The sequence below is a fragment of the Acyrthosiphon pisum genome, chromosome A1, assembly GCF_005508785.2.
Source record: "Acyrthosiphon pisum isolate AL4f chromosome A1, pea_aphid_22Mar2018_4r6ur, whole genome shotgun sequence".
Classification (NCBI taxonomy): Eukaryota; Metazoa; Arthropoda; class Insecta; order Hemiptera; family Aphididae; genus Acyrthosiphon; species Acyrthosiphon pisum.
The window spans coordinates 123528119-123540045 of NC_042494.1; the positions used below are offsets into that span (position 1 = coordinate 123528119).

General features: G+C 28.7%; 1 protein-coding gene across 2 annotated transcripts; it reads left to right on the top strand.

Annotated features, from left to right (window-relative positions):
- Window positions 1–2458: 2458 nt before the first annotated feature.
- Window positions 2459–9795, top strand: LOC100163246 (trehalase-like). Of its 2 annotated transcripts, XM_029488215.1 has the most exons (10): window positions 2459–2562; window positions 2724–2797; window positions 2888–3163; window positions 4757–5411; window positions 5476–5600; window positions 5696–5832; window positions 6182–6348; window positions 7303–7504; window positions 8372–8568; window positions 8720–9795. In XM_029488215.1, the coding sequence occupies exons 3-10, from the start codon at window positions 3024–3026 to the stop codon at window positions 8873–8875; spliced, it is 1779 nt and encodes a 592-aa protein (XP_029344075.1). In that variant the 5' UTR covers window positions 2459–2562; window positions 2724–2797; window positions 2888–3023; the 3' UTR covers window positions 8876–9795. The 2 variants fall into 2 exon arrangements, with proteins under 2 accessions (XP_029344075.1, XP_016664227.1); XM_016808738.2 differs by having other exon boundaries at window positions 2466–2797.
- The last annotated feature ends 2132 nt before the right edge of the window (window positions 9796–11927 follow it).

The window sequence follows — 11927 nt, forward strand, 5'->3', positions numbered from 1 at the left end:
ACATTTTACTGTAGTTATAACACAATATATACCTAATACAATATAAGAATATCTGGTAAGTATTCTTTTAATATAAATTTATTTTTTTCTTTTTATTTACAAATTTTCATACTATAGCTTTATAAATTATAAAATATGCTCTAAAATATTGTAAAATTAAGAAATATGCTCTAAAATTTAAAAACCACTAAATATGCATAAATATGCACTATAAAATTTTGATATGTTTTTCGTAGTGTCTTGAAATGCATTTCTAGCTCACTTAGCAATAAATCTAATGGTTCAAAAAAAACATGCAAATGCATGAACTTCCGGGCCCTAATTATAAGTTATTGTAAGTGGAAATTAAAAAAAAAATTGAACGTTATTCCACAATAATTTTTATGAGCGTCTAAAATTGAAATGTTGGCAAAAATCGTGGTAAATATAATTTACGAATTATTTTGTAGTTAGAAATTCATAAAAATATTCTTTTTATATATAAGATTTCAAAATGTGTACAAGATTCCTCATAAGTTTTTCTATCTTTTACAAGAGAAAATAGTAGGTATTTATGAGCGTTTGAAGTTAGACATTCGACATTAAGTATTGACATCCAATAAAACCTGTAGATTAATAAATTCTCATCGAACGATTTTCATATCTTGTTTTAATTCAAAAACTATATTAACCATATGAGTAGGTATCTATACTTGCAAATTTCGCCAAATTTTATTTTATCAATTTCTATATAGAAAAGATCAGGGGTATCCAACCTTTTTTTACGGCGGGCCAAATTTCAGATACGCTTTGGCATCGAGGGCCAACATTTATAGAGGAATAGAGTGGTTGAGAAATTGAAGAATAGATGAGACTTATTTAGAAAAATGAATGATTATTTATAAACTTTTTCTATTTTTAGAGCCAAAAAGCGTTAACATTTAATACAAGTCTCCTGATATATTGCTTAAATAGCAGTTAAAAAATATTAAAAATACATAGGTACAATTTTTTTTATAGGTATTTAAAGTACGATTTTCGACAACATATTTTATCAAACTTAAGATTAAAAAATTAGGATTGTAGCTAAGGTTGAAATCTTACAACAAAGTTCCACGAAACATTTCGTAGGTAAGTAGGTTATTCTGTAACCAAAAAATCTTAAAAATATAAAAACACAGTTATTTTATGTTCAAATTTGGAGGAAATTACATAGCATATAACCAAGAATAACGATTTTAGTTATTTTGTTGCAATTTTATAATTTTAATTCAACTTACCGGCTACCGTACCTATTAATAATATGTACCTACCTAATAACAATATAAATATAATATAAAATATCCACACTGACAAAACCGTCACCGCTCAGAATCGTTTTTCGTATACAAGGATTTTGAATTACTATTCATATTTAATACTATCCATTATATCAGAGACCCACTGGTCACTTGTAACCTACTGTACAGCAGAGCGACATCCACTTCCCCACCTTTTTAATTATTTTAGTTTATTTTTTATGAATGTCAATACAATTTTTAGTTGGGGAAATGCTTGAAAATTCAATTTTCCTTCTAAGATTTTTTATAAGTTGTTTTAACAGCCATTGAGAAATATTTAAGATCCATAGAGCACGGTTTTTTTATAAGTATATATGTATGTGTAATTTTGAAATGTTGACAAAATTCATCAAAATATCAAACATTTGCAAATTATTTTGTAGTTAAAAATTTTCAATTTAAAATTTGTATAGCTAAGAATTTAAAATTTTAAACAAAGTTTTTCATAAATCATAAATTGTTTATACTGTAACCTAAAAATCGAAAAATTATATCAACACAATCTTAAAAAATGGATAATTTAAGTTCAAATTTAAACGGAGAATAACGATTTTAATCATTTTTTTGTAATTAAAAAAAAATATTCATTTGTACTTGAAACTTTTAAAGTAACTATATTATTATAATATTGTATAGCTTTCCCATTCGGCGTTGCCCTTGCTGAAAATTAGTTTTTTTTTTTATTAATATAATATTTTTATAACAGACGGACAAACATCCATTTATATATTATATAAATATATATAATTTTTATATTGAGTCAATTAATTTCAGTTAAACAACCATCATTGATTAATTAGCTTATTGGTGACTGGTGATTCTAGTATAAGAGGGTCAACTAACTATATGTTAGGAGGTAATTCAATAGAATAATATTTTGAATTGTGAGGCAATAATCGAGGAACCTTTTAAAAAAAAAATCAGTTTTCTCACATAATTACCAAACAGTAAAATATGCAATAAATTATTCAGGTACCTATGTGTGACAAGGGGAATATTTTACTTATAACAAAAAGATTTTGCGTTCACTTTTTGAATAGAGCTAATTTGTGGTTATTATACTCGGTCGACGGTCGAAGGACTCATGCATTCATGCTAGAAATTAAATTTAAATGCAATAACAATTTATTTTTATTTAGAATTTACTTAACATCTATTATTCTATAAGTACTCTGTACTACCTAAGTAGTGATATTCAGCAAGAGTCCATTAACAATATACTGGAGACATGACGTATATATAGGTACCTAGTCGTAGTTCTTAAAACTTAATAGCGCTGTGTACATATTTTTATCATTTATGACTTTTGTAAAGTCAAATTCGCTTATAACTATGACGGATGCTCAGATACAATGATATCCCCGGTATAACGATTTCCAAATAAATTACTATTATATATTTTAGCAGGTATATAATCATAGTGAGTACCCAATTTTTTAGTAGTTGAATTCGTGGAATGTTGGATTTCGTCCGATCAGGTAAATTTATCATATAATGATATTTTTGTAACCACTATATTGGTAGTTGTACAATGCACACTAGTATCTATGTTTTTTTATTTTTTTAAGATTGGCTATCACGAAGTCTATGGGTTTAACGATCTGAAAATCATTATAAACAAATCCATCTGACCATCAGCTGCATATTTAAATTGCGAATAATTTACTTTCATTTGAATATAACTTTCTTATTACGGATATCGATATGAAGTGTTTTTACTTACTTATTATGCTCTTGCTATTACAAGTTGTGTATTATAAACGGATAATTGCCCGAGACGCTGTAATAAATATGAAACAATCATTTTTTCAACCATTGGATGAACTTCCGCCATCATGTCACAGGTAGGTACAGTATTCACTATTAGTGATTCAATTATGTGTCATCGACACTAATTTTTTCAAAAAGTCTTAACTTTTTTGAAAATATAATTCTTACATAATTGAATGCCTGCAAAATAAATTTCATTTTTAAGTTTTTATTATTTAAGATAATTTTTGAGATGACTGCAGTTAAAAGATAAATTAGGGGGTTAATTTTAGTGACTTAAAGAAGCTTGACCTAATCAACTTTCTATAATATCTATCACGTGCAGGGGGGTTTGGTGGTATGATTATTAAATCCGACTTCTTAGGTTTGAATGATGGCTGATTTTTTTCCAAAATATTGTTTTGTAATGGTTTTTTTATATTTAATTATTTTTAATTATAGGCATCAACATTCAACATTATACAATGTAAATGTCATATTATTATGTAGGTTTTCAATTTCAATTTAATATTATTATGTATAGGTATACGGTATTCAGATACTGAGGTACCTAGAAGTAATTGTATTTAGGTAGATATACTATTGGGGTGGGTAGATTAGACCTCTGGGAAGAAGATAGGTTTACAAAGGGTTAAATTTGTTTTTATTCATCGGATTTTAGTACGGTTAGATTAGGATAGGATTTTGTATAAATTGATTGTAGGTATAGTCTATAAGACTATAACAAATATAAATATGTAAATATGTTGTCAAGGTCTTAGGAGTTTGGACTCCTGTCATCTCAAATAAGCACGATTCTCTGATGTATTATGAATATGATTTATAAGCTATGATGTATGAATATATATGAACCTGCATTAAGACCCTGTAGAAGGCTCGTATAAATAATATAAACTTTCACTGATCGTATTGTCTATAACAGGGGTGGCAAATTATAGGAAATCAGTCAATAACGATTATTCAATTCTATTTGTGAATATTAATATATACCTACATTGTGATTTGTGATGTTCCTTATTATTAAAAAGAAAAATAATATAAAATCTAAATATTTTAGTTTTTTGCATGCCGTCAAAAGTAATGGATTTGCCTTCCCTGGCCATAGGTCCATGAACATCACCATTCGAATAATGAAAAATGTATGATGAATTATGAGACAATGTATTACGTATATTATTACAAATATAATATTATCATAAATTAATTTATGACTGATAAATTATTTCAGATTACAGTCGTTAATGTTAATCGTTATTACTTATTAAGTTATAGTTTATACAATATTAATGTCATTCAAAATGTCATTCAATGTAGCTAATAGCTATGAATATAATACAGACAATACACTATATATACAGTAACTATACCAAATTGATAACTTAAGTAGTTAAGTGTATAAAATACATCTTTCAACTGTCATAACATAATAATATCTTATATAATCTATTTTTATACTAAACAAAGTAAAATACATTTTTGGTGATTTACGTAGGTACCTATAATTCAATAAATGAATACAATATATAGTTTATATATAGACATATATTATTCTATTCTGTGATATAGCCATATAGGTACTGTATGGTATTTTGAATTGTAAATGCCCACCTATACTTTATATAGGCTTATCATATATTATAATACTATAAATTCTTTAAATATTTCAGTAAAATTTACTGCAATAGCGAATTTTTGCATGATGTACAAATATATTGCGATCACCCAAACTGTACAAATTTTAAATCTAAAAAACTTAAATATACTGAATCTGAGATTCTGGTAAAATATGATCAAATGAAACGAAATACTAATAATGTACCGTCTGATGAAGATTTAGTCAAGTTTATCGATGAAAATTTTGAAGAAAGTAACGAGTTAATTAAATGGACACCAACAGATTTCACCGATAAACCATCGATTCTTAATCGAATTAAAGATAAAACTTACATATATTGGGCTAGAGCGTTGAATGATGTATGGATGACCCTAGCAAGGAAGATAAAGGATGACGTAAAAATACATCCAGATAAGTACTCACTGGTATGGGTACCAAATGGGTTCATTATACCAGGGGGTATATTTAAGGAACTTTACTATTGGGATACTTATTGGATTGTTAATGGATTACTGCAATGTGATATGAGAACCACAGCTCGTGGTATCATTGAAAATATAATATCATTGGTGGATCAGTTTGGTTTCATGCCCAACGGTAACCGAGTTTTCTATCTAAATAGATCACAACCACCGATGCTTATATTGATGGCATTAAGTTACTATAAAGCAACTAATGACTTTGACTTCATAAAAACCGTTATAGGTGTAAGTTGAATAAATATAGTATTGTGAATAAACCCATATTATCATTTATTATTATTTATTTTAGAGTTTGGAAAATGAATATCTATTTTGGTTGAAAAATCGAATGGTTACCTTTGAGAAAGATGGTAAACAATATACAATGGCTAGATACAGCTCAAGGTCAAGTGGACCAAGACCCGAATCATACAGGTTTGTGAAATATATAATATAAATAAATGACATATTGTATTAAGTTATTGTAATTTTGAAAATAATAATAATAATGTGTATGCGTATATGCCTAGGAACGATTATAAATTGGCAGAAAAACATCAGAGATCAGAAGATAAAAATGAATTATACATACACGTAAAGTCTGCGGCAGAATCTGGTTGGGACTTTTCAAGCAGATGGTTCATAACAGTCAATGGCACTAATAGCGGTAAACATACATTTTTTATTTTTATTTAATAAGAAAATATACAACTATACAATTAAGCACAACAAGTAATAATGATGAAGAGGATTACATAACATGAAAATGGCACGATGTAGGAGGGCTCCCAATGGAGCTACCTACTTGGGTATTTTATTAATTAATGGAGGAGGTCTCTAACCCATTTACGTTTGAGTCTTCTTGGGGGTTGTCAGGGATGTGTTGTGAAGCAAGATAACTAATGTTGGGGTTACTATGGGAGCTAAATTTTTTGTGGAGTTTTTGGGAAAACATACATTTAAAACTGTAAAATTAAACTTAATTAATAATTTATGGACTTAGTGTTTTAACACAGGTAATTTATCTGATATACAAACGGCAAACATTGTCCCAGTCGACTTAAACAGCATGCTTCATGTAAATGCACTTACATTGAGTACTTGGTTTGATCAAATGGGAGATGAAATAAATGCTGCCAAATATAGAACAATTGCTAATGGGTTTCTCGAAAATATACAAGAAGTAAGGGTACCTATCTAATATTTATGTTACAAATAGTTGAGCAAATATATACCTAACATATAAGTAGTAGAGACTGGGACCTTTTGATTTTAACGGTACTAGTTCCAGTTTCAGTTCTTGAGAAAAACATTTAACAATTCTGTTCTGTTCTGTTCTGTTCCGGTAATTGAAAAAAAAAATTATGATTCCGGTTTCAGAAATAACGGTTCCGATTCGATTAAAAATGTTAAATTACATACAAATAAACAGATATACAAAAGGTAGGCACGTATAATATAATATTATAGTGTATGCGTTTTATATAATAAAATAATAATTAATGAAACATTTTTCTAATTTGTCTTGAGCTGAGAATGAAGCATTATAAAATATGTTATCAAAATAATATGATAATGTGATATTTCGACAATCCCTATCCAGTTCTTTTTCATATATGAATAAATATGTTATATTAATAATAGTAGCGATCCATAAAATAATGTATACTGTATAACGCAAAAAATTGTGGGTACCTATATATCTTATATGGCCAAATACGAGTATATATGTTTATTTATTTAATCATGGATAATTTATTGATTGTATGTACCTATATAGTATATATACATATTATGCTTTATGTATACTTATTATTTTAGTATGGTATTTTAGATTCTGAGCTTAGCGAATGAATGTATTGAATTTATAAATTTACAATGATGTGTTTTTTTTCTGTCATCGACATTTGGGGTACCTACCTGGTAAAATGTAAAAATTATCACATTTTCGATAGCGGTACCCACTTGACCATCTTTTTAGTTTTTTTTCTACTTTCCTATTTTTATATGTAAAAATAAATACTAAATACCTAATACCTACCTACCTGGCTACCTAGTACCTATATAAACCATAAGGATTTGATAATATAATAAATTTACGATTGCAATATTCTTTGTAGCGAAAATGTGGTTCTAGGTTATGTGGAAACCAAACAAAGGAGCTTGGTTTGATTGGGATTTGATCAACAATAAGAGTCGAGAATATTTTTATGCATCGAATATTGTACCTCTGTGGACGGAAAGCTATAACATGCCAAAAGAAAAAGTGGCCAATGCAGTTCTGAAATATTTGAGTGATCAACGTATAATCGAGCTTGATTACAGTATTAAATACAATGGTATACCTATAATAGTTAATACCATTGATTATAAATACTAGTATTACTATATTTCTGGTATAAATATACTTTATAGTATTTATAATCAATAGGTACTAATATCCAAAAGTGCGCATTAACTTGTTAAAAAGTTTATTTTTTTTGTTTTTAACGTTTTAACTTATTCAGTTAAAATGTTTATTGTTGTAACTTAACATTTAATAGTTAATACTTAATTCTCAATGTCGTGCAGTTAAGTTAATTTTCTTTTCGAGTCATGCGTAAATACGCACAACTAGACAATTCTGATTCTTCGACTCTTTTACGATTTTGGTCATTTATTTTCGAATAATATATTATAATAATCTAGATTTTTACACAGTGTTAAACGTCTTAGTAAATGTTTGTGTATAACAAAATACTATGGCAGTTTATGACTTAAAAATATTGTACCTTGAAAAAAATTAACTTTTTTTTACTGAGATAAGTTAATTTTATTAAGTTAAGTTAATTCAATTAAATTGCCTTCAGTTAACTTTAAACTTAACTAGTTACATTTTTTTCTTTGTTAAATTTTAACTTAATTGAAGGCAATTTAATTGAATTGACTTAACTTGCCACAGTTAATTGTTTTCATTAACTTGCCCATCATTGCTAATATCTACCTACTAATTTAATTCAATAATATTATTATTTGAAAAATTAATAAAATTTGTAACTAATGTAGGTACATGACAATGAGTAGATGACGTAAAAATATAATATGTCGAGTGTAGGTACTTACCATAATTACCTATAATACATTGATTATTTTATTTTACACATTATTTTAGAGTGTGTTTCTCAATCTAATTTATGGAAGTTCATGTTATCATTTTTCACAAATAGGAATACCTACGTCAAAGTACTCATCATCTCAACAATGGGATTTCCCGAATGCGTGGCCTCCTCTCCAAGCTTTTATTATACAAGGTCTGGATAAGACTCAACAAAAAAATGCAAAACAAGTTGCAGTGAAATTAGCCGAGGTGTGGTTGCGCACAAATTATCGCGGATTTACAAATAACGAATCGATGTTCGAAAAAGTATGGAACCATTTATATCATTGCCATTTAACTATTTAAGACATATTTCAAATGTTGGTACTATAACAATATTTTAAAATAATAAAATATGAACATAAAAAATTTTATGCAAAACAGACAATTTTTTAACTTTATAAAAATAATTTTACAGTATGACGCTTTAGCTTCAGGAATAAGTGGTGGTGGCGGCGAATATGCACCACAGTTAGGATTCGGTTGGACAAATGGTGTCGTGTTGGAATTTTTAAATCAATGGGACTATTTATACTACAACACTTCAAACTATGATAATACAACAGACTTATAAACAATATTATATACCTACCTAATGGCTAATATTATATTATATAAATAATATAGGTATTATTTTTTTTTTAATAGTTATATATATATATATATTTATTTTAAGTTTTAGATCTAGTACCTAGTAAACCTACATACCTATAAACATTAGTATTAGTACTTAGTATTCATAATCAATGCTATGACAGATAAATATTCCTATATTTTTTTTTTTTTTTACTGAGCTTGAGCTCTGCAACTTAGGCCATTAGCTGTTGGTTTTTTTTTGTTTGTATGTAGGTGGTTAGTAGGGGGAGGAACAGTTGAAAACACGTTTTGTTATGTGTGGCAAGGACTCGTTTCTAAAAATCCCGGGTGATCACCCATCCGGGAACTAGCAACGCCGGTCGTTACGTACACTCAATGCGTTTCCGCAGTTGAGTGTACGCACTGCGCCACACCAAGCCACTCGTATATTTTTATATAACAAGTTGAGGGGTATTCACTTTAATTGAATTATCTAAATAAAGTTTAAAATCACATTTTAATTTATAAATAAACGATATCTACTGGTGATTAATGAATCATACTGTAGTAAAAATGTAAACGTTGTAAAAATAAAATAGATAAATACATGGCTAGAGGGCTATAATTTGTATCAGTTGGAGCCTGGCGGTCTGCGTCGGGCGCATTGTGCTGTCCTGAGATCCGGACCAGGCCCGTCGTTAAATATTTTCTGCCCTAAAGCAAACCGTTTAATGCCGCTAAATGGTGCTAATATTTTTTACCGATATTTATTTAATTTTGCCACCTTCAATTTTTTTTTAAATTGTATGCCACCTTAAAGCAACACATGACTTGCTTGTGCCCTAACGACGAGCCTGATCTGGAGTCTGGACTGATCTTGATGTTTTATATTGTTAAAATAAAAGAATCGTTCATGTACTATTTGTTATTTGTATTACCTATTTGTTATATATGTGTATGAATACTTTATTCTCCGTTAAAAGCGGAATAGTTGACATTATATTTTTTTTCTTATTATTTACTTATAGTTACCTACCTAGCATATTATTTCCTTCTGGCATTCTATACGCAGTCAATATGTACCTATAACCTATTCATAGTAATTATTATACTATAAACTTCAAAGTTCCAAAATTCTGGAAGTAATATAAATAGTTATACCTATTATAAGTAAACATATAGATTATAGGTACATATATGTATTATGTATAAATTTCCGGCGATCGAGTCCAGTGGTTTCAGACACATTTTGTAATTAAAAAATTATAAAATGTTTGTTGGCTATAGCCTATAGGTGAATTTGAAAGGCGTGCCACCTATAATATTATTATCGCTACAGACTGCAAGAAGATTATCGAAGCTTCGTCGGTTATCGTGATTATCCCATCTACTCACCGCAATGCGAAAGCCCGAACCTAAGTGGTATGTCGTGGCAACAACCACAAGCCTGGCGCCGGATTGGGAAAAAAATATTATTTATCTACGGCGGGCTGTCCGCCTAGACTAGCCCAAGCTCCTAATATTTACTATTACCACCTACTAACCGGTTCGCATTTTATAAGTAAATAAAAAAATGTAATTTACATTTTACATAGGTACCCTTTTGTAAATACAAACCACTATTTTCTCTTTCACTACTTTTAAATCAAATATTTAAACACGATAATTGTTTAATTGGTTTATTGTATTGGATTGTCGCTATACTTATTTTTCCTACCATTTTTTCCTTCTTGAAATCTTTTTTTCTGCGTAAATGCTTGAGGTATAATCTATGTTTCGATCATCAAAAGTCATATTTGCCTGTTCGCAGTGCTCGAATTGAGGGGGGGGGGGTGCGCAGGGGGACGGAGCTCCTCTACTATTTTTATTTTTTTTTTGCATACCCCAACTATTTTTTTTTTTACTTGGACGGGGGGACGGACTAAACTAATGCCCAAAATAATTTTTATTAAAATTTAGAGTGGATTTAAAGTCTTTTGTCAACGATAAACCTAATGAAAATCTAGTAATTTTACATTTTTTAATATAAAAATATTTTTCATCCTATTTATTGTTTTGACTAGTAATGTTTAACCTTATTGACTCGTGATCCACTGTTTTTGTAACAATATTTTCACGACTCGTGTCACCTTTGTTGGCAATAAAAGAAAAAGACTAAGCTGCTAGTTTTGCGTAACTTCCCGTGTATAAATGTGCCAAAAACATTTCCAAAAAGTTTCAATAAACATTTGTTTAATATTGGAATCACAATTAAGCTCAATTTATTGATTAGGATATTAATTTCAATAATATCAATGATAGCCCAGGGACGGCTGCGAGTCAGGTAAGACTTTTGGTACAATAATTTGTGTTGATCGCTGGTATCACGCAGTAAAATCATTTGCTTACAACCTTACTGTATGGTGTATTTGATCATATTCAGTATTCTCGAATCACGACCTCGAGAGTCCTCCGACGATCAGGAGGAAGGTAATAGCTTAAACCAGGTAATTCTAATATAACTATTGACAGGCGTCTTATTTATATTTATATTATTATCTTATACACCTTTCCTCCTTTTTTTTGAGTTATTACAGGTTGGTTATATTTCCATTTTCTATACATGATAAAATTTTAAAAATACTTTTGATTTGTTTTGAGCTGTTTACGGACAATTTCAGTTTCCAATTTAATTCATTTTTTAGATTCTGAGTGGAACGATGAATGTATTGATTTTACAATGATGTGTGTTTTTTTTAATTTTTTTAATTTTTTAATTTTTTTTTGTGTCTGTATACACGATAAGTAGTCGAAATAATGCTTCCAATTTCAACTTCAGTATCTTGTTCGATTGGAAGTGAATATCGTTGGTGCATTAGGGAGGTCAAAATTTAAAATTCCCAGTAATTTTCAAAGGCGCCAAGAAAAACCAAAGAAAAGTTAAGGAAAAACGGGATTTTTACGCAAAATCGATTTTTCACAAAATTGAATTTGGTTTTTGGTGTAACTTTAAAAAAAATGACCATAGATACGTGAAATTTTGACTGAATGTTTATATTAGCATTTTCTAT